General features: G+C 41.1%; 2 protein-coding genes across 2 annotated transcripts in view; one reads left to right on the forward strand and one right to left on the reverse strand.

The window, feature by feature from the left end:
* The window catches only part of LOC149440442 (AP-3 complex subunit mu-2), a 40,165-nt gene extending 37,735 nt beyond the window's left edge, over nt 1-2,430 (forward strand). Inside the window, exon 9 of the mRNA XM_089658614.1 lies at nt 220-2,430. Within this exon, the coding sequence (XP_089514740.1) occupies nt 220-320 (101 nt within the window). The 3' untranslated portion in view covers nt 321-2,430. The remainder of the gene's footprint in view (nt 1-219) is intronic.
* Nucleotides 2,431-9,308: 6,878 nt separating this feature from the next.
* Nucleotides 9,309-23,626, reverse strand: part of LOC149440443 (tissue-type plasminogen activator-like) — a 48,778-nt gene continuing 34,460 nt past the window's right edge. Inside the window, exons 7-14 of the mRNA XM_089658615.1 lie at nt 21,278-21,369; nt 19,973-20,144; nt 19,182-19,267; nt 16,126-16,327; nt 15,908-16,044; nt 12,022-12,162; nt 11,529-11,677; nt 9,309-10,717 (exon numbers count right to left, since the gene is read on the reverse strand). Coding sequence (XP_089514741.1) covers nt 10,550-10,717; nt 11,529-11,677; nt 12,022-12,162; nt 15,908-16,044; nt 16,126-16,327; nt 19,182-19,267; nt 19,973-20,144; nt 21,278-21,369 — 1,147 coding nt within the window. The 3' untranslated portion in view covers nt 9,309-10,549. The remainder of the gene's footprint in view (nt 10,718-11,528; nt 11,678-12,021; nt 12,163-15,907; nt 16,045-16,125; nt 16,328-19,181; nt 19,268-19,972; nt 20,145-21,277; nt 21,370-23,626) is intronic.

Here is a 23,626-nt window from a genome sequence, read left to right on the forward strand (position 1 = left end):
TTGGCTATAATAATAAGAATATATATGTGAGATAACAGTAAGTGGCCTTGCCATGCAAGAACACTTAAAAATCCTAATGACCTTGCCACACAACAGAGGTAGGTGACCTGTGGTTTTCGTTTGGCTAGCAAGGCATGCTGGGACTTGTAGTTTTTTTCCATGTTAATGCCAGCCTGTGTTATGTCATCTGATTGTAATGCTGTGTTTAACCCCCTGCAGGTCTGAAAGTGAACAGGCTGGACATGTACGGTGAAAAGTACAAACCCTTCAAAGGAATCAAATACATGACCAAGGCTGGCAAATTCCAAGTCAGAACATAAGGGGGTGCTGCTATCCAAGGGATATCCCGTCATGCCCATGAAGTGTGTAGCCATCTCTGGTGCTTGTGATGCTTTGGTCCCATGTAAAAAAGCAGAGTATGCAGAGGGTGTGACCTGCTGTGTGTTTCTAGATAAAAAGTAGAGGCTGTGTCATGTTGCGTGGCAGGCTTGTCTTGTATGGAGACAAAGTGTGTATGGGATATATTGTGTGAGTATAGATTCATTAGGGATCAGACACTACCGGATTTTATGTAAAACTTAATGTAAACTTTTGTTAAACTACCACTTAGAAAATGAGGAAATCCTGAAACCTGGCCTGTATGTTGTGCACTCTGCTCTCCCTGCTGGTCAGTTTAAATTGCTTGTGTGTAAGTGAGTGGCCCATTGTTCTCCAGTGTATGACTACTATACCTGACTACTGAAAGTTATAGAAAACGGCATGCTGGGTAATACTGGAGCGAAGAAAACAACGTACGCTGTTTACTGTATGCTATGACTACTGAAGCAGGATATTGATGGTTGGATCTAATAAACAGCAACCAGACAGTCCTATGGCTTTATACCATATTTTTTTCTTCGAGTGATTTTAAAGGGTTAGATCACTTTTATAATACATTTACAGTACATGCAAAGGGCCCCAGTAGGTTAGAAATCATAATGCATTTTATAGAAATTCAGCTTCCTTTAAAAAACACATACCTGACTTCTGCAAAGCTTGGCCAAAAAACTAGCCATCTCACTGATCAGCACTATTTTGCATATAAGCTAGAAAGGATGATTTGTTGAGTACGCCCCTATGATACCAGGAGCAAACATGGCTTCTCCTGCATTGCACACCCACAAATTTGCACATGCGCAGTGCACTCTCACTCCCCTGTCAAAGCAGCACCGAGCTCAATGGACCATCCGAGCTTCTGGATGGCCCTAATCAATGAAAATATTTATTTTTTTTGGCCAGGTTTTATTGAAGCTGCAGTTGGCCTGCCAAACTTCTGTAAAATGTACCGTGAATGCACTTACTGGAGTACATTGTATGTGCTGCAAATTGTATCGTAAAGGTGGACTAGCCCTTTAAACTGTGACTGTCAATCACATAATATTGTCAGGCATTTTGTTTGCTGGAGCCATTCCTATAAATTTCACGAGGGGCATCATGTTGGCATACACTGCAGCTTATGTTTAAAAAGTGTGTCAAGAAGAACACCGTAACCATTTTCAACTGAATTCAACAGAAATGGCAGTTGGAAGGTTTGTTTAATTTTTGTCCTATAGCACCCTTTTTAAGGCAACAATCACACTGGCGACAGGGGGTACTTTGTCTGCGCCGAGCATTCATCACTGCAGGTAACCATGGGCTGTGCAGAGAGAATAGGTGCTGTCACTGGCGGTCAGTCATTATACTGAACAGGGATGGCACCAACCCGTTGAGAGCCCCAGGAGGAATTGCTGCTACCAGTCACACCGGCCCTAATCACCGGTGTGAATGTAGCCTTCTAAAACAAGAAATGTCATTCTTAGCACACTTTTCATACTTTGCTATTTTGAAACTTTTGTTTATTAAGTATGCTGAAGGGATATGTATTTGCTGCCCACAGCAACCAGTCAGGGTGCAAGGGCTTTAGTGAGTAATCCCTACTTTTTATCAGGGTAGGGGGTCTCATAACTGACTTGGGCCCTTTGTCGGTGGACTTTTGTTCTCTTTAAACGGGTGTTGCATTCTCATACAAGTCAAAAGAAATGTAAAACCCACATGAAACAGGTCAGATGGAGATCAACTGTATCTGTCAAGTCGGAATGATCACTGAAGCTCCCCGGACTGATGTAAAACTGATGCCAATAACACAAGCCCAAGGTCCGTTAACTCTGGTATTACTCAGCATCCACTGCACAAGAGTGCAATACTATAGAACAGCTAAACTGATGCATGAAATCCTGATGATGAATGTGCAATGCACTGACTCTCTCCAAGGTGGGATGGTGAACCCGGCAAGTGGGACATGTCTGCTTCAGCATGTACTTACGTAAATAAAATAGGATCAGATGGTTGTTTATTTTCCTGATGGTTGTTTATTTTCCTGTGTGATAATAAAGAATAATGTAAGTTACCTAACCCTTTTGAAAACTTCTCCAATGATTCAATGAAAGGTACTTGTGTTTTTTGGATTTTGTTTTTAGAGTCCAGATGGATGCTTGCCATAGATTATTCTCTCTCTGATGTACTTAAAATAAAAGAAATACCCTCCAACCCAATCCACATTACCAAGATTAATTTAGTCACACTCATATTTGGGGCAATTTTACCTGCCTTTCACAAGCACTAATTTTAGGGACCTAAAAACCTGACCCTCAAATCAGTAGGAAGGTTTGCAGTCATTTGCAAAGATACTGTTTTACTCCTTAAAGTGATTGTAAACATATATTATTTTTTTTTTAAATCACAAACATGTCATACTTACTTGCTCTGTGCAATGGTTTTGCACCCGGGGAGAAGATGCCGACGCCAGCAAGGGACCCAGACTTTTAGCAGGGGTGTCAAACTGGCGGCCCTCCAGCGAAACTACAAGTCCCATCATGCCTCTTCTTTTGGGAGTCATGCTTGTAACTGTCAATCTTTCATTGCCTCATGGGACTTGTAGTTTGGCAATAGCTGGACGGCCGCCAGTTTGACACCCGTGTGTCAGAGGAGGTAAGTTTAGTGCCTTTAGTTCTACTTTAAGGGTTTGTTTACCTTTGCAGTAAGATGCTCTATGCAGTAAAAAGTGCTCTGTACTTTTAAAAATACAGTGCAACTTTAATATACAGTATGCAGTGTGATTTAACTTCCATACATGTATGCCAGTCATGATTTGCCCATGGCTTGGCTGAAAAACTATTACTGAAGTTGATCGGCACCATCCTGTCTGTGATCTGGGGCTCCCTACATCATGTTAGGTGTGCTCTCATCATCACTAGATCTGGCGCTCTCCCTCTTTCAAGACCTGTAAGTGTGCAGTGCTTCTTGCTGATGAAGATGCTGTGCTCTGCGCTGCTGCATCATGGGAAAGAGCGTGAACTGCGCATGCATAAGACTTGAAAGAGGGAAAGCGCCTGTTCCTGTGATGTGTTTAAGTGGAAATTAGTTAAATTTTAAAAGGAAAAGTTCTGCCTAATAAGAGACACCATTTATTATTATTTTTAATATTATACAGTATTTCTAAAGCGCCAATGGTTCGCTCAGCACTGTACATTACAAAGGGGGACAGAACATGTGACAGAACAATACCAATACAATGCAAAACATGAGGGGATTGAGGGCCCTGCTCTTTGGAGCTTACAATCTAGGAGGGAGGGGATAGTGGTACAGGAGGAGATGGCTGTGGGGAATGGAGTGGTAGGAAGAGTGGAGGAGGTCGGCAAGTTAGCAGGGGTGGGGTAGGCTTCCCTGAAGAGATGGGTTTTCAGGGTGCGCCTAAAGGAGAGGAGAGTAGGTGATAATCTGATGGGTTGGGGCAGGGAGTTCCAGAGGATAAATGACACCTTGGAGAAGTCCTGGAGGCGGGCATGGGAGGAGGAGACCAGGGAACTAGAGAGAAGGAGGTCTTGTGAGGAGCGGAGTGTGTGTGCTGGGCGGTACTTGGATATTAGGTCAGTGGTGTAGTACGTGGCAGTATGGTGGACAGCTTTGTACGTCAATGTTAGGATTTTGAATTTGATTTGTTGCGCAATCGGAAGCCAGTGGAGGGATTGGCAGAGGGGGGTGTCGGAGATGGAGCGGTTGGAAAGGTGAATGAGTCTGGCAGCCGTATTCAGGATCGACTGAAGCGGGGATAGCCAGCGGCGAGGCAGGCCAGTGAGGAAGGAGTTGCAGTAGTCGAGTCGTTTATAAGCCTTATTTGAAAAAAAAAAAAATAACAAACATGTTATGCTTACATGTTTTGTGTAATGGCGTTGCATAGAGTGGCCCTGAACCTCTTCCTTTGGGGTCTGCTGCTGAACCTCTTCCTTTGGGGTCTGCTGCTGGTGCTCTTGGCTCTTCCTCTTCTCTGTCCACCACTATAGGAAGTCACTTCCTATGGGGCCGCAGGCTTGCTCCCATGCTGGGCTGCGTCATCCATAGACACACACAGTATGCCCCACATCAAAAATTACATGGAGAAAAATTAAATACAAAAGCTACAAAGTAAATCCATCTATGGAAAACAGAGAAAGCGACAAAACCAAAAAAATTGTACTCCATCTGTGTACCATTGTCAGGATCGTGGATGGTGTAAATGATTATACATTACTCCCCCAGACCTCACACAAAATATATAGCTATATAAACTAGACAACATGTTGTAATTGCACAGAAAAATTACCACCAAAAAACAATCATCAAGTCCCCCAACAGCAGAGGACAAGTCCCATCAGAAGCCTTCGGAGGGAGACCCGGCAAAATTAATTGTATTTTGTAAAAGGGGATCCATGGAGAAGAACCCCAATACAGTATGTATAGCAATGCCCTATCTCTGAAGCAGGAGGCAAAAAGGAAGATAAGTCTAATTTGCTATAGCAGGGCTTTCAAGCCATAAGGACCGCACTTTATCAAATTTGGAGCATCCTGGGGTGTTCTATGTGGCTTTATACAATGAAAGAGTATTGTTTACTATCGATTTCCATTTTTCGGTTTCCAGTGAAGAACAATTGCTTTCCTGGTATAAAAAGTAACATACAAAGCAAGGTTCTTGTTGCTTTCCCTGCAGCCAAGGAGTCAACAAGGCCCATCAAACAGTAACCAATCTCCTGCGGCACCCGATTGCTGTGACTGTATAAATGGAGTGCCCAATAGTTATGAACAGCTGGACAAGGTCAGAAGATATGGAGAAAGTCTGCACTGAGAGCAGAACACCTCCAACACTTTTTAGACTAGGTAGCTGAGAATCTCCCCACCCTGGCTGAAGTAAGATAATAACAATACACAATTTTAAACTCTATAAGCTGATCTCTAGCTGAAATCAAAGCATGGAACAGATCATCCCAGATATCATCCCAATCATCGCTATCCAAGGTGGGGAGGTTTAGGGTCCATTGTTTCTGTTGAATAGCCCTGTACACAGATGAATTAACCTATTGTTAAGGATCTGCTTCTCAGAAGAGATTCCATATTCATTGACCCTAAGCGAAAATAGGCAAAATTAAGGTGAGCAAAGCAAGCATGTTGTAATTGAATACAAACAAAAGGACAAGCAGGGCGCCAGACCAATGTGGGTTAAAACATTGAGACTTTATTACAAGAGCACATACATGTAAAACTCCCTCGGTCAACATCCAGGATGCATGCAATAGGCAAGAACAGTGGAGCCACAGGTCACTGGAATAGTGGAGCCGATGATCCCTGCATAGCCTGGGGAAAGACCCGCTTGTGGACTCCACGGCGTCTCTCCGTGCCTTCCCAGGGCCGTGAATGGTGAGTGGGTGGGCTGCAACGCGTTTCAGAAGCTCTGCCTACTTTATCAAGCAGGCTATGCAGGGATCATCGGCTCCACTATTCCAGTGACCTGTGACTCCACTGTTCCTGCCTTTGACATGCATTCCTGTTGACCGAGGGAGTTTTACATGTAAGTGCTCTTCTAATAAAGTCTCAATGTTTTAACCCACGTTGATCTGGCGCCCTGCTTGTCCTTTTGGTTGCTTCCGAGGGATTCCCCACATCCTTGGCGAGGAGCTGCCGGCTTCATCGTACATGCTTTAGTACCCATTGTCCATACCTTCCCTACTCTGCATACCTCTCAGATGAATGGAATTTTACCTATTGTCGCGGACTGGTACACTATCATTTATGTCATCATGGTGTGAGTGCTGAATACACTTATTTATTGTACAAGATGATTACGTTATGTAATGAATATAGATGAATAAGTATATATTGGGAAGGGGATATCTAATTTTCAAGGTGTCAAAGAAAGAAATTTGACTATGGGGGACACCAACTGTTTGCAAAGAGAAAATGAAAACTGTATAGCATGCTTACACCATTTTCAGTGCTGAACATCTGGAAGTGTGGCTTGTTGCAGTGATGAAGTTTATGTCTGTGTGGTCACTCAATCTCTGTCGGGACATGAGCTTTTCATACTGCACTCGTAGCTCAGCTCAAGTCTATACTGAATGTTTTATTGGTCTATTAGAGCTTCCCCTGTTTTGGGTCTCCTGGGTTAAGCAGATGGCTGATAACCTTGTGCAGGTACATATAGGAGCCTGCCCTGCACTTGTAGTGTTAGTTCGATAAGGTAACTGGGATACAAAGTTTACTTTAGTTGCAACAGTGACAGTTAACCATCAGAAGACTTACAGCTGCTAGCCGACTGTCTAATAACAGTTGTTGATGGTGCTTTTCCATCTCTGCCTTAGCATCCAGTAGCTGGAGAATGGGATTTCTAAAGAGCTGGCATTGGCTTCACACCAATGCCTTGTGGTAGCATGTGCTAAAGTAGGCATTTTAGAGCACAGACACCTGAGGTGTTACATGTGATTATGGACATTTGAGAGGCCATGGATGCAATTTGCTCCCTGGGTCACTTATCTGTCCCTAATTGCATGTAATCGCTTGTCTATCCACTTGCATGCAAACAGCCACAGCATTTGTCAGCTTATCATTGATTTGATAGGCTGAGCGTCAGCGCCGAATCACAAACACCAGTGGAACCCACCAAGTATTTACGCTCATTCTTTTTGGAGTATGGTCCCATTAGTGGCTAGTGGAACATTGCCCATTTGCATTGGTCAGTGTAGGTGCTCACTGCTCAAGGAACCCCTTGCAACCTCAAGAGGAACCCTGGTTGAGAAAAGCTGTTTAGCTTATTGCATAAAAATGTCAAAATAAGAGCTTCAAAGGCACACAAAATGTATTGTCCAAAGTCCTACCCTTCCCCTATCACACGTCTATAATAGGGACTTTTATCACAGCATACATTCTAGTCACACTCTATTAATATTATGGCAGAAACTCAGTTTTTATTCATGTGGGAATCAGCTTGATGAAGAATATGACTATATTTTCATTTTTTATCCCTAAGGATATGCACTCATTTCTTTTGCGCAATTTCTGTGTGTAGTGTTTGCATGTGTTGGCCACGCAGGGACCTCAGCTGACTGTTTTTTGGAATGTGTTTATTAGATGAAATAAGAAGTGCGTCATTTGTACACCCTGCTGTTGTCCTTAATGCTAGAAATATATTTGAACAGTTTTTGGGTGGGGAAGGCACTTGGCAGGTGTTAAAAAAGAATGCCAAGTGCTTATGTGAACCTAGCCTTTTTATGCAGTGAGCACACGGAACAAAAAACACAGCAACCACACATAAAATCAGTGTACACATACCCTTAAACCTCATATCTTTTTTTTTAAGGGCTGGTAAAAATATCAACCTTTTTCTGATCACTGAGATGATATTCGCATTCCAAACAGCTGTTAATGGAAGATCACATAATGTCACATTGCAGATCAGCCTTTAATAAATCAATGCTCTGGTCTCAATGCTCATTGGACCTTAAAGAGACCCTGTTACCAGATCATTAGTTTAAAAAATGTTTTCCATAAGAATATATGTATATTTAAAGTGTTCGTTCACCTTTACCTTTTCTACAGAAAAAAGGGTGAACTAACATCAGACACCCTTCCCACCCTCCTCCGGTCCCTGTTGTGCTTACCTCTGGGGTTGCCGAGTTGGCAGCACCCCTGCAGCCACTCCAGCGGTCTGGGGGTTTGAAATCTGCACTCCCTTTCCTCTTCTCCTTCAGCTCTTCCAGGATGGACCAGATGTGATGGTGTTGACCAATCAGAATCCATGTGGTCCGTCTTGGAAACACTGATGGAGAAAAGGGAGAGGAGTAGGGATTTCAGTAGAGAGGGTGGGGAGGGTCTCCCGTGTTATTGCACCTTTACATTTTTTTCTGTAAAGGTGAACTAACCCTTTAATGTATTTTATGCATGTAATTTACCTGAAAAAGCCTCCCTTGAGTAGACATCCACAAGGGACAGCTGCTGGGCACTACCATCTTGGATATGATATCAGCAGCCTCAGCAGACGCAGAACTGTCACTCAGGGAACACTCTGTAGATCCCATTTTTTATGTATTTATTCATGGCATTGGAGATATCATAGCCTAGTTGTTAGGCAGGTAAGGAGGCTGGGATACCCGAGTTGGGGAGTAGGAAAAGAAATTTGAAGTGGCGTCTTTTTTTACCGTTGCTTTCTTTCATAGTAACACCATATAGTATTAACCTTCACTCTTCCCTCAGCAGACACATACTGTAAAAGGTTATAAAGGGAGGGGCAGAGGAGCTTGGCCAGCACAGAGAGTAATTAGACACTCCCGGAAGAAGGCAGGGCTCTGATGTGCAAAGAGGGAGAGGGAGATGCTAGGACATTGATTCATACTGTAGTAGATAAAATTTCAAGCAAATTCAGAGGCAAGCCAACGAATATTTCTTTATGGAAAGGAAAGGTACAGCAAGTTAGTTTTTAAAATGCTTGTTTTTTTTGGTGCTTTTACTTGCAATTTTTATTTATGTTGGTGACAGGGTCTCTAAAGCAGATGGCAAAGTTAGCCTAAATACAGGTCTGCTGAACTCTCCACATTTTTTATTTAACAAAAATATCCTTCTACATGACCACTGTGATTTTGCAAAGGCTTCTTCCTGCCTGAGTCATGGGCAGGATGTTGTGGTGCACCTACATCACCAGAGGAAATGCACCGAAGTGAAGCTAGTAAGAGGAGAGGAGTTGCAGTAACCTCATCATTTTGGCGTCACCACTAAAAAGATATTGGCAGTAGGGAGCAAACGCTGAAAAGGCCTTTACAATGGGGATGGCACTGACGTCATGATGTCACTGCTCAATACAATGAGGAAGCACAGTGTGGAGAGGCTGACAGCACTGCTGCAATGTCAACAGAAGTGTTCTAGTGTTGTTGGCCCTAAACACTTTGGAAGCAAAGGAGTTTTACAATAATATGTAATAAATATCAAAGTGATAAGATTATCTTTTTATTAAGGAAAATTTTATTTTTTCCTAATGTTACACTTTAAAGTGTTTCCTTAGTCTTAGTAAGATTAAATATAAAAAATAATAAATATTCTTTATTTCTATTGCACATAATAAACATATTCCTCCCTAGTGCTTAAGTATACATGTAATTTACATACAATCAATACATTCTTGATCAAAATATCTTTCCTAAGCACAAATCTGTATTCCCCCTTACTAATGCAGATCCATATCTTTATTTTACCATCGCAAGTCTGAATATGCTTGGTTGCTGCAAGGGGAACACAGCCAGTACTTAGGAAAGACACTTTGATAAAAGATGGTCTGCATTCGGGACTTCATGATAAACATGAGCCTCAAGTATTAGTGTCTTTGACATTGCCCACAGCAGCCATTGAAATTATGTTGCCAGCATATACTGTATACTCCAATGTCAGTTGGAATCATAAAACCTGTAGTTGATTGGCTGGTACAGATTAACTCCCTAATTGCCAAACTAAGGGACTGTATAGATGGGCTTTTGTTCATTTGAAATTACTTTGGCATTCCCATACAAGTCTATACAGCAAAGCAAAGCCTGTTTGAAGTAGGACACAAGGAGGTCAATTGCAAGTAAAGTATTTCAAATGCACGTCAAACTGATTCTATTGACACAAGCCCAAAGCCCTTCAACATGTGCCCTAAAACAAATGATAATTTCATACATTTTTAAAGTCTTCAGAGTTGAGAGATTAGGCACCAGACCTGCCTGACTGATGCAGATTAAAAAGCCAGATGATGGTGCATTTCCAAAACATAAAATAGCCAAATCATTTTGGAATCAGGCTGTGAAGCAGTGAAATCTTCGTCATGATCTTGTGGGTAGGGTGGAGACACACATAGATGCTGGAATTTCACCATTACAATCTCCCAGAGATTTGAGAAGCTGGCACGGGTCAAGTCATCAGTGACTTCTTCAAACTTAAGAACAGTTTTGATGCAGTGGGTGTTTGGACATCTTTAGAAGGCAGCATCAGTGAGTTCTGTATTATTATTCAGCTCCATGCACCAGGAAAGACACCAGTTCCTGGCAAATCAATAGGCCGCATCCTCAAAAATACTAGTTCAAAATATGAAATGGCCTCTGTCTAATGGTGAGAGTTCTTTAACAATACATTTTATGGTCCCTGACATCTCCAAAGACTTTGTAGTGGTTTAAAGTATTTTCAAAGTCTAAAGTCTCTGGTATCAGTAAATTCGAATGCCCGTATGTTGTTCTATCCAGTCTAGGTATTGCGTCACTTTGGTGTAAACGCCAGGCTTTCCCTTTTGTCCACATCCAACACCCCAGCTAACAATGCCAAGCAGATGCATACGTCCATTGGTGAGACATACCAGGGGTCCTCCAGAATCACCCTGCAAGAAAGAAGATGAAGTACTTGAATAAGTGAATCTTGACTTGTATACCACTGGGGATGAGTAACTATCCCCGCTGTGTCCTCATTTTCTAATCCTACCCTAGAAATATGACTCTGATTATAATATAGATATTGTCTTGGGTGGCAGATCTTCTGCCGATTAGTAACGGGGTCACCCAGATTCTTTGAACATTACAAAGGGACCTCCCACTTTTATCCTTGGACTTTTAATCTGTTTTACAGGGTGTATATGTGGAAGGTTGGAAGGAAGGCTCATTCAGCCCAGCAGTATCCACTCATAATAGAAACACCACTTTAAGCTGAACTACCCCTTTAAATAGTATATCTTTAAAGAGTATCTTTTGTCTTTATTATTTTTCTACATTTGTTTCTGTCAATGATAGCTTCAAAGGGAAACTGAAGTGAATGTGATTAATACTTCCTACCAAACCTTCTTTTGTGTTGGACTGAGCGTGTAACAGAAATTTGCCTTCTACATGCTACATACTGTGTCTCTGGGACAGAAATTGAAGGAAAATGTATATGGTGCGACTTTGCCACAAGATGTCCTCAGTCTTCCCGGCAGAATAATGCCCAATGTCACCATCCAGGAAGACTGAGGAAAAACTAAGTGCAGAGTGTCATAGCATCACCGTCTAAGCAATGTATTGATTCTAGGAGCAGAGCTGACCCTGTTCATCAGCAGCACTCTTTGCTCAAGAGGGTCCTTTTGGTCTCTGAGAAATGGGGAGAGGGAAAGAACAAGAAGCCCGGAGTTGAGTTTTAAGGCATGATTAGTCTTATATTACCTTGCAGGCATCATCATGGTTCCTTGTGTCACCAGCACACAGCATGTTGGAAGTCACTGTTCGGTCAGCAAGTTGCTTGGGGGTGCACATGCTATCAGGGTATAATCGGACATGTCCTTCTTTCAGCTGATCAGAGAAGAATGCAGAAACTAAAATGAAAGAGAAAAGTGATGGTTAGAGATAGACTTTAGGTGTATGATCTCTTTGTGATGTCTCAGCCTCCAAGTCCCACCTTGCCACTAGACTCAAATCTTCCCTCATATAGGGCTTCCATGTACAGCCTGAGCTTAAGATCTTAGGGGCTGCACAAAGTGCATGCAATTTTGCTTTATTGTTACATCAGAAATATTTTAAAACCGTTTTACTTTAACTGGTTCTGTTAAAATACAGTAGCTTTTTTTAAAATCATGTTTCTGGGGCACTAGCAAAAAAAAGCAAAAAGTTTACTGGTTTCCATAATATGTCCACATGATAAACATTTCTGGTTCCTTACACTCTTCTTGTCTCCCATATCCAGAGATCTCACACTCTGTCCAGTCTGGCAGCTTCTGTCCTCTCTCAGGCATGCAGGCCAGCCTGACGCTGTCTGTCTCCATGGCACATGATCCAGATGCAGACCGCAGCTTCAGAAGAGCTGTACAAGATGAAGAGCCAACATGAAAGAGTTGATGGTATACCAATGGGGACGCTTTGTATTTACAGAATACATTAAAAAAAAGTGTGTGTATTTCTAGAGCTGGAAATACAAACTTATAGTGAATCTGTCAATAAACACATTTGGTCTCTTTGCTTATATCTGTTCCTATTCTAGTTACATAATCCTACCTTTGGTGTCAGAAAGGCTTCATAGGTGTTAATCCTTCTATTTGCAAGGCTGGGGATGTGAATTATTGTCAAAATGTTGGGGTAGATATGTTGGAGTAGCATTATATGTAAAAGATGGTTGTTCCAGTTTGAAGTACAGAATAACAAATTAACCTTACTGGACTGTATGTTTCATGTTGGGGGGGGGGGGGTACAGAAAACCAACCAAAACACACCAGTAACTGCTTTTTGGCTCCCACCATCCAGTGGAGCAAAAACCCTGCAACATTGGGTTGAGATAGTAACAACAAATGCAAAAGACATCCCTTGAGTGCCCACACTGGGCTTTTGTCAAAACCTCCATAAGGTCATGCAAAAACACAGGTCCATCTGTAGGTAGGTGCAGTGTTTTCTCCACTGTAGGTGGAACTCGACCTGAGTGGTACCACAAGCCTTGAGAGGAAGTAAATGGGACGGAATAGTTTCTCTATGTTTTCCTGTGTTTATGGAGCAGTGTCCCAGTTGGCTACTCTGTAGCCATGTGACCCTTGGCAGCCATCTTGGGTCAACAATGTCTATTATAAGTCCCTGCTCCCAGGTTTTGGCACGCATTTTGCAAGTGGCTAGTGTAGGGAGAGAGAACTTGTTTTTTAGGGAAAGCAACTAGCAGTAGGGAAAGGTTCAGACGAGAAAGAACAGGCTAGGGACTTGTAACCTGCAAAGAAGCCTCCCTATTTGGCACTGGACCGGCCAGGTCCGCTTGAACATTAAAAAGGTCCAACACTCAAACACAAGCAAAGTAACTTGCTATATGCAATACAGTATAGTGAGGAGTGCAAAGACATTGGGGAGACAACGCAACCTCTCAACAAACACATTTCTCAACGTAGGAGGGCAAATTCTTTGGGGCAAGTTTTTCTACACCTAAAAAAAAGTAACATTATTTTGAAGACATTGTTTCACCTTTTGTACAGAGAGGACAACTGGTTTGCAGGATGCGTGAAAGAGGCCATCTACGTCAAACTGGAATAGCCATCACTAAGCAGGACTGGGGGACCATCTTACTCTCACTTACTGTATAATGTCATTTTATTAGCTCTACCTCAACTTTTTTTTTAGAATTCACACCTTTAGGTATGTAAACAGAAGCATTACAACCTATTAAATCTTCCTGACACCAAAAATGGGATTACGTAATGGTGGTTCCACAGTTTTCACACATCCAGTCCTATTCTTGGACAGTAACATATTTATTTTCGTAGTGATTAGTTTAAAGTGTCTATGCTAACTGTATTAATGCTGGGGTATTTTTCTTACTCTCTTTATAAGTGAAGAAGTTGCTTGGATAAGTCCAGTTGACTATTACTAGATAATGGTGACAGCAGATATGTAGTTTGTCCATTTCTAAAAACAAATCATTAAACCTCTTCCAACTTGTCAAACAGTAAAAGCAAAAATTGCAATTTCTTTCCTTCTTGTTGTCCCAAGTTTGTTTAATGCAACAATGAGGAGAAAATAGCAACTTGTCGAAGTAACTCAGTTGGCTGGAAACTGGTCAAACTGACAACCATGTCTTCTACAAGGGTTATGAAATATTTTATGATGCCCAGCATGCTAAGGATACATCAAGTTGAAGGATAAGTGGAATCTGCCAAGCCTATAAACTGCTTGTCTCCTCTGTAGTTCGATACTATACAGTCTGATTCGGCAACTCTGTACTAAGATAGGTATCATAGTAAAGCTCAGGGGGTGGAAGTAGTAACAGTATGCTCATTTTTGGGTGTTTGACAAGCATCCAACATGTCCCAGGTGTTCTTAGAGTATAAGTAACCCAATGTGTCACAAGCCACTGCCTCTCTAAAAGTGACAGAAAAGGCGCTCTAAAAGATACTGTTGGATGGGTGTAGAAGCTTGGTATTAAGGTTCATCACACTTGAGGGTATATTTAAGAAGTTTATTAGGGTTGACAGTTCCTGTAAGGAAGTCGAGCTGATGAAAAACATCAGAAAATGATGTCAGATGCAAACTGGAAGTTTAGCAGTGGCCATCTTGGAAAAAGTTGTTGCTGGCATTCATTTTTACACGCAAGCGGCTTATTTAGCAAATAAAAGGTTTCTGATTTTAAATACTGCTGCACTATGTTTTATTCTATTTATTTCCACATGACTTCTGAATACATGAAAACATTGCGTATATATGATGGCGTTGGTATGAATAGAGCGGTCCCTGGAGTTCATACATGCTGTGTTTTATGTGAATTTACCCATTTGGAAAGGAGACAACAGGTGAAGAACAGCGAAAGGATAATATGCATAAATGCAAGAATTGTTGGACTGAGGGTAAGGGTAGAGGTGGCGAACACCAGAGTCTTTTCACGTGGTGGAGATAAGTTAGGCACACTAATATAATTTTTATGTGAGCATTATTATTTGGTTTGTTAATTTACTGGAGGAGATGACATTATATGCGATATATATATCTTTTACATGGTGGGAAAGAGACAGAAGTCCAATTGGATATCTGGGTAGAAGAGAAGACACATTTGTATGGATTGAAGGGCTTGGTCAGCTTCATCATCTGGTGAGAGCATGAGGAGAACATAGCAATTTTAGCATGGAATGTTTCCTGTGTTTTTGAAATTGAACTTTTAAAAAAAGTTGTGGACAGTGTTTAAAGCACTGGATATTCATATTATATAGATCTTATCTACCCAGGGTGGTAGTATACATTTATTATCCAGCAGCTGGGAACATTTTTTCTAATTCCTCAGGCGCTGATTAAGTGTTTGATATAGTCCATAGGTGATAAGCAAAGCCAAAATGTATTCGGGGAAATGCCTCCCCTTTCATCAGAGCTAATATACAGGGAAATATTAAAATCAACTAATAAGAGTAGAAGTCCAATGGTAAATTGTAAGTGACTTCTACACAGATATGGGTCACTCTTTGAAATGGTAGATTTCAAAATGGATAAGTTGATCCATGGAATATCCAATTGCCTCTCAGGGATCAGGAAGGAATTTGTTTCCCAGCAGGAGCAAATTGGATCATGCTTTGCTGGTTTTTTTGCCTTCCTCTGGATCAACTGTGGGTATAGGATTATAACGGGTTTTTTTTCTATGGTTGAACTGGATGAACTTTTGTCTTTTTTCAGCCAGACTAACTATGTAACTATCTGGATAGATGTGATAAATAGATAAATTGATACAATAAAATAAAGGGAATGTATATAAGGACAACAAAGGTATATGATCAATTTTGCTTGTTTTCCTTATATATACATTCACTTTATTTACTGTACCCATTTATGTATTTATCACATGCATCTATCATTCCAATGAGTGATCCATATCAATGTTCTTTGCATTTTGACAGCATATTTTCAACTTAGAGTTCACATGCTAGTGCCAGGGCAGTTACCCAATTGACAGGTTTAACCTTCTTGACCCAGAACTAGCATGCAGCACATACACACTCGAGGAATGGCTGCCTTTTTCCAAGCTTTGTCACACAGCTGTTTTGCTTCATGAAAGTTTGTCTCTGAACATAATAAGTATCCTATACCTATTTACTCACCAATATCATTATCTAAGGTATCTTCATCAAAGTGTGGATGTTTATACATTTTTTCCACTGTGAAACTTTGTTCCTGATCTCCAGGCACAGCACGCATTGTTCGGCCCAGCTTGACACGAATCGTTTTGGCAGTCAGTCTAGGAAGAAGCAGAGTCTACATAGTAGCAGGTCTTAATGATATTTTGTTTAGCAATTAATGATTTAAAATAATTACTCACTTGTCACTTAAAAGGCAATGAGCAGCTGTCAGCACCCAGCAGCGGTCTATCAGGGTTCCCCCACAGAAGAAGAACTCTGATCCCCTATAAATATAGAAGAGAGCAGCCATCCATGGATGAGATGTAATCTGTGCACTTTGGCCTCCAGCAATACGAAATCGAGGCTGTAGCTGTGGTGGGGGCTTTCGAATTCCACAGGTGGCTGAGGAGCAAGATATTGACATCACAATTCAGATCAGGTTGTGCAAACCAAACTAAGATTAGAACACTGCTCCCCTCCATGCTATATTGGTTTAAATACTGGCCTGGAGTTGTAGGTCTCAAAAGCTACATATCTGCAGTAATGTGAATATGAGAAGGATGCAATGTTTACATGCTATAATGTTCCTCATGATTTATACCTCTGCAATGGCTGGGATATTTCTAGGCCTGGAAAACTGGTGATATTTGAAAATTTACTGTTAATATGTAGCAGCGAAACAAATAAAAGTATGTGAAGCTCATCCTCTGTGCCAGACTTCACTTGTAAAATCAGGCTTAGCCAAGGGAGTATTTACTTCCTGGCCATTTCTGACTGTATGTTTTCTGTCTTCTTTTGTATATCTCCTCCTTTTGGCATTATAGTTATATCTGGAAGGCCAAATGAGCATGGAAACTCCCCCTTCAATTTGTATATTTTACATTATGGGGTAACCAAGCATGACACCATAATTTGGCTTTGTAATGGCATTTCTGTGGAAATGGGAGTTCCAGGCAGATATCTCACCACTGTCATTTTGGTGGAAATGGGAGTTCCAGGCAAATATCTTACGACTCGAATTCTGAAGAGATACAAAAGGCCACTGTGCATACAAATGCAGCTTGCCAGGAAGCGTGCATAACTGACATACCCCTTAATATACTAGCCCCATGTGTATATGTAGGTATACAACACCTAAGTATCCATTATTAAACACTGGTAATGGGTTATGATAAGAAGCACCATCAGGGGATGCAACTTGACCAACATATTTATGCATCTAATTTCTGTCCTTGTCGATCTTTCTTGAAAGTTTTCTGATACAGGAAAGAACGAACTGACTGATCTGCATTAAGGGCTAGCCACATCTCAGCTGAATCCATGAGGGATGACCTAGAATGCCAACTGCAAGTCCACAATGATTTTTCAACATCACCACCATCACTAATGCTATTCCACCTTACTGGAAGCAAATATGACCAGCACTGTTCCAGCATCTAGAGAAATCCATCCCAAATGTGTAATGGCTGCTATAGCAGAAAAAGGGAACCAACCTTATATTCTTGACTTCAGAATGTGGAAAGACCAGGTATTCACATACTTTTCACGAAGCCAGGTGTTCACATACTCACATAAACTATAGTATATGAGTTTTGAGTGGAATTACATTTGCAGTTAAATTAAACCTGTCCTGAGAGAAATGCAGACTTGCGGTGCCTCTTTCTGTAAATGCTAGTTACCTGGCTGTCTCTAATTTAAGAGTCAATGTCCTGGCTCAAGCATACAGGGAGAGATCAAAGAAAACTCAGAAATTCTGATCTGAAGTGACTAAATCAATATAACAGTTCAGATTAATATCTTTTTTTAGAAGAAGGGGTCTGCACTAGCAGGCTGTGCACTTCTTGCAGCACAGGTTTAATTTTTATATAGGTTGAGGAAGTCTCGAAATATAGATCATGTGGAGTGCTATAATAGGCTATCATGACCCTGATGAAGTCACGTGACAGTGATGTAACGTGTAGGTCGGAGAGCGGAATGTAGTGACGTCATTTCTGACATGAACAGCAGCAGCCATATTGGTATACCCAGTACACCCATATCAGCACATATGATTGATGCCTTGTTTGATCTCTTCCAATGTAAGTGTGCATTTACCTTTACAATAAATTTGATTCATTTACAATATTACACTATGGAAGCACTTTTTCTTGTCTCCCTGGGAGTGCTGTGAACTGGCTGCTTTTTCTGGTTCAATGAACCCCCTGGCAGGAGCTCTGTGCGCTGGTGGATTTCCGTGTCCAAAGGTGAAAGATATATTACCACCGCTGAACAGTATGGTCCACCAGTGAGGGAGATATCATCCCTACATCGCCGTTTGGGATTCCACTTAAAGGACCCCTGCAGTGAGTGTCCGGAAAGCCTTTTGGCCCCTTGGAGTCTGGGCGCGGAGGTGAGGAGGCAGTTTAGCCGGTGTGGGATTCAACAATCATTTACCTATCTACGTTGTTTTTTATTTTTTAATGCGTTTTTGTTGGATGTTTTTGCACATGGACTTTATGTCGTATTTACGATTTTTTTAGTCACGTTATTTATTTCTTCATTGTGTTATTGTATTTTACGGTGCACAGTAATACATTCATTTGGTTTCACTGTGCGTTTATATTACCATTTCTGTTTTATACTAGTTGCACTCTATATATGTTTGCCACATTTATTTATGGTATTTATATGGTCACCTATTAGTTGTTTTATGTCACATTGCCTTTTGATGCACATTGTGTTATGACTCTTTAGTCGCATGGTCAAATTTTTTGGCCTCACTGTGCGTTGTTATTGTCATTCTTCTGTGATAAGTGGTTTGTCCACTTTCAATATTAAGCACTTCATTTTGTATTTTTCACATTTTGCTCCACTCTCTCTCATCAGTTGTATTCATATTATTTCATTTATGTTATGACGGACTCATATGTCCCACTATTACTGTGATTTAGTTAATATTTTATTTCTCCCTGATCATTTCCGTGCATTTTTCCCACAGTCACAATTTATTGTCTGTTACACCTTTTGGTCCTCATTTTGGACCTTTATTATTTCATCTTTCCCTTCACTCCCATATTCCTTCCATTGACTGATTATGTTATGGTGCATTATCTATTGTCTTCTCATCTCATTATTTGTTTTGGAATGTCTGTGGCATTATTGTGATTAGCGCAACATCAATTTTCTGTTTGTTATAATAGGCTCTGAACGGTCTATGGGTCAGATATAGCCAGCCTTTTGCTAATCCATAGACTTTTGATATTACTGTGTTACTTACAGCATTTAGGGACATCACAGAATTCCCAGCTAGTCTGAGTTCCATTCATCACATGACACCAAGGACGCACATCGTTATCCGGATTCCTTTAAAATATAAACCAGAGCACACTTCAATACAAATAGACAGCTGTCATTTTAGCATTTCCTAAATATATAACTCGAAGAGATTATACATAGTGCAGAATCAGTGGTGCAATTACAGGTTTGTAAAAAGTGTGAAACAATAAACTCCAATGATATGGGTTGCAAGGTGAAAAAAAATGCAACTTGAGCACCTAGGTAGCCTTGGAACTGAATATCATGGGGGGGAAGAGATAGGAACTGGACTTGTTTTTCTAACCTATATGATTACCATTGTATCCCCCGAGAACTGTCAGTCAGTGGTGCCCGTGGGCATTCACTCACATGAGAATGTATGGACAAACAATGGGGAGGTGGCACAATAAATGATGTACTACTGCACCTGTCTTGAGTAAAAAAAAAGCATACAAAATGGAGAATGGCATGATACAACTTGGAGCTGTAAAGTGATAGTGAGGTGGTCCAAAAACCCTTGATCTGCAAATACGATTACTGGATTTGGAGATTTTTCCATAGAAAGTTTTGTTCCAGGAGATGTCCCTGGCTTTAGGATTGGCAAGCTATACAGCAAAATGTTTCAGCATATTTGATAAAATATCTGTTGTCAGTTATTGTCCCTTGAGAGGTTGTGAATCTTCATTTGCAGAGTATTTATATTTCATTTAGCATGTTGCTGCACAGATCCCCTTTACAGTATACAGGACTCACCTGCAGTAGTTGTGGCTTCCCAAACCCTGCCTGCGGGATTTGCCACTCCAAGCATTATAGACTTTGTTCTTCACCAGTGCTGAGTCCCACCGCAAACAGCGGGCACCAGAGATGGTGACATTGCTAGAGCCTCGATATGAAGTTCCTCGCTCTGAATAACAGTCTGGGGTGGCTGTTTGGGATAGATAATATATAAAGCACATTATCTTTATTGTTACACCAAGCAGTACAATGCAACATATTTACTGTATATCAGGATGCTATTCAAACTGTGCAATATTTTATAAGAGAATGTTTCATTGTGCAATATACGTATATGGAACAACCAGGGGTGGACTGACAACTCATGGGGCCCCCAGGCAATAGGGGATCATGGGGCCCCTGTGTCCTTGCCCAAACTCAAAAAAGCCTATGAAAAAAGGTACCAGGGGCATCTCATGGGGCCCCCTACTGACCCCGGGCCCTCAGGCAGTGCCCAAGTTTCCAAATGGTCAGTCCGCCCCTGGGAACAATCCTACTTAAACAGAAAACAAGACCCATCTGATCATTCAAGTAACATATGCCAACCATGACCTAATGGATTTTATCTATACCTGAAATTGCACTATGGCAATATACAGACCATTAGGCAGTATTCATTGTGTCACGTTATGTAGGCTGGAAAAAATCAAATGACCCGTATACTATTTCATATCTTCAGCATATCTCCAGCTGTAGGTGGTTTGCATAATGTTCAAAAACAAGCATTACAAATCTCAAGCTGATTACATATAGAAGTACAAATTGGACCTCCATTCACTCTCCATCTAGGTGCCCTATATGTGCAGTAGGTTCTCTTACTGTATGTGAATTCTTGTTAGGGTCCCATGAAGCTCTGTACATTGCCATCAACCCCTGCCCTATCATCCCATTAGTCACTGTTCTCTGTGGTTCCTTTTTCTGCTAAAACTTCTCCTCTCCCTTCACATCACAACCCCCCTTCATCTATAAGTATCTAATTACTGTCTGTGCTGACCCAGCTCCTTTGTCCCTCACCCCCTTACATAACTTTTATGTAGCTGCCAAGTAAGGAAAAAAAGGGGAACATTTGAGTGACAATTCTGAGGGTTGCTGACATGACCTCCAAATGGTGGTACCCAGCAGCATTCTCAGGGCTTTTGGAAACTCTTTGCCGGCAAATAACATGCAATAAATATGTTCAGTTCATATATAATATAGTAGAAAGATTTTTGTTGACTTGAATGGTCTGACAAAAAGGTCTCTTTAATATTAGCACCTGAAAGCCTAGATAATGAAGATACATACCCATTGGGCAGGCTGACACACTGCAATGTTCCCACCTGTACGCCCCATCTTTAAATATATAACACCAGGGAGAGACATCACTGTCAGGGTTTCTGCAAAATAAAACGGAATGTTCAATGTATACATCCAGCAGCTCATGTGGTTGGTTTACAGCACTCTGCTCACCATTGTTCATTGAATGAATGAATAAACAGGCCTGTCAGAATAAAAACCAACCTGCGCTTTGTCCACAGTGGACAAAACAACAGCAATTGGTTGTCACCTTTCTCACCCAATCAACAGCCAGATTCTTGTGCCAGTTTGATTTTCTGATCACAACTCCCCAACATCCCAAAGTGACATGTCTTGATCACGCGGGCACTGACAACTGCACTGTGGAAGGCACTGGAAATAACACATGCTCCCCCATATCCAGAAGTATTTCTCAGGTGTGTGAAAGGTAAGTGCTGCCTGTAAAGTGAAGCTGTAAGGCTCCTTTCACATGGGCGTTCTGTTTTCTTCCATCAGTTCAGTCACATTATTTTCGTTCACATCAGTTTTTAATCAGTTTACGTCTGTTTTTCATTGTTTTACATAAGTTCACATCAGTTTTTCATCAGTTTACTTCTGTTTTTAATTGCTTTACATCTGTTTTTCATCTGTTTACATCTGTTTTTCATCCTTATACATCAGTTTACATCCGTTTTAGGTCGTTTACATCTGTTTTTCATCCGTTTACATCAGTTTTTTGTCTGTTTACATCCATTTTTGGCCATTTACATCCGCGTTTCGTTTTTTCCAAGAAAAAAAAGGATCAGTTCGCATCAGTTTTTCATAAGTTCACATCAGTTTTTCATCAGTTTAAGTCTGTTTTTCATAGTTTTACATCAGTTTACATCCATTTTTCATCAATTTACATATGTTTTTCCTCAGTTTACATCTGTTTTTCATCAGTTTACATCTGTTTTTTCATCTGTTTACATCTGTTTTTCATCCGTTTACATCCATTGTCGTCCATTTTCATCTGTTGTTCATCTGTTTTAGGCCATGTACATCCGTTTTTCGGCCATTTACATCAGTTTTTCATCCATTTACATCCGCTTTCGTCTGTTTACATCCGTTTTTCATTCGTTTTAGGCCGCTTACATCTGGTTTTTGTCCGTTTACATGAGTTTTTGCCTGTTTACATAGGTTTTTTGTCTGTTTACATCCATTTTTGGCCATTTACATGCAAGAAAAAGGATCAGATCTCATCAGTTTTTCATCAGTTCACATCAGTTTTTCATCAGTTTAAGTCTGTTTTTCATAGTTTTAGATCAGTTTACATCCGTTTTTCATCAGTTTACATCTGCTTTTTCATCCGTTTACATCCATTTTTCATCCGTTTTAGACCGCTTACATCTGTTTTTCGTCCGTTTACATCAGTTTTTGTCCGTTTACATCAGTTTTTGTCATCTGTTTACATCTGTTTTTCATCCGTTTTCATCTGTTTTACATCTGTTTTAGGCCATGTACATCTGTTTTTCAGCCATTTACATCCGTTTTCGTCCATTTACATCCGTTTCAGACCGTTTACATCTGTTTTTCATCCGTTTACATCAGTTTTTGTTCGTTTACATCAGTTTTTCGGCCATTTACATCAGTTTTTGTCTGTTTACATCTGTTATTCGTCTGTTCTGTTTTTTGTAACAGAAGAAAAATAGGTTTTTCCGGTTCAAAAAACAGATGTTAACTAGAGATGAGTGAATTATTCAAAAATTCGATTCGGCTGATTCGCCGAATTCGCGGAATAAATTTGATTCAAGTCGAATATATTCGCTGCGAATTTAACTTATAAAAAGGGTGTTTCTAGGCTTCAGAGAGCCTTTATATTAGTGCAGAACACTGTACCTTTAATTTAAATGCCCTTGGAGTCTGCTGGGGAAGAGAACTAATACTGTCAGTCAGTATGACATGCAGATGAGTGCCGTCGATCTTAGAATCACCGCACACTTCACTCATTTGGGCCAAAACCAGAGTGTGGAGCCACAGTGTGGCGGTGGAGGCAGCAGCAATGGGAGGCCATACAGCACCCTATGACAAAATGGAACCCACCAGCAGTGTGAGGAGACCTGAAAGTGGCACATGGCAGAGTGTGGCGATGGAGACAGCAGCAATGGGAGGCCGTACAGGGAACCATGACACACTCTGGACCTGGCAGCAGCATGAGGAGGCGGTACAGGGGCCCATGACAGATTACGGGCCTGGCAGCAGCATGAGGAGTCGGTACGGGGGCCCATGGCAGATTACGGGCCTGGCAGCTAATAGTCGTCTCCCCACGCTGCTGCTGGGGGGACTTTTTAACATAGGCCTCTGTATGGCCTTCAATTT

This window comes from Staurois parvus, unplaced genomic scaffold, assembly GCF_062004578.1.
Source record: "Staurois parvus isolate SC_StPar_1 unplaced genomic scaffold, SC_StPar_1.0 ptg001085l, whole genome shotgun sequence".
NCBI classification, from domain to species: domain Eukaryota; kingdom Metazoa; phylum Chordata; class Amphibia; order Anura; family Ranidae; genus Staurois; species Staurois parvus.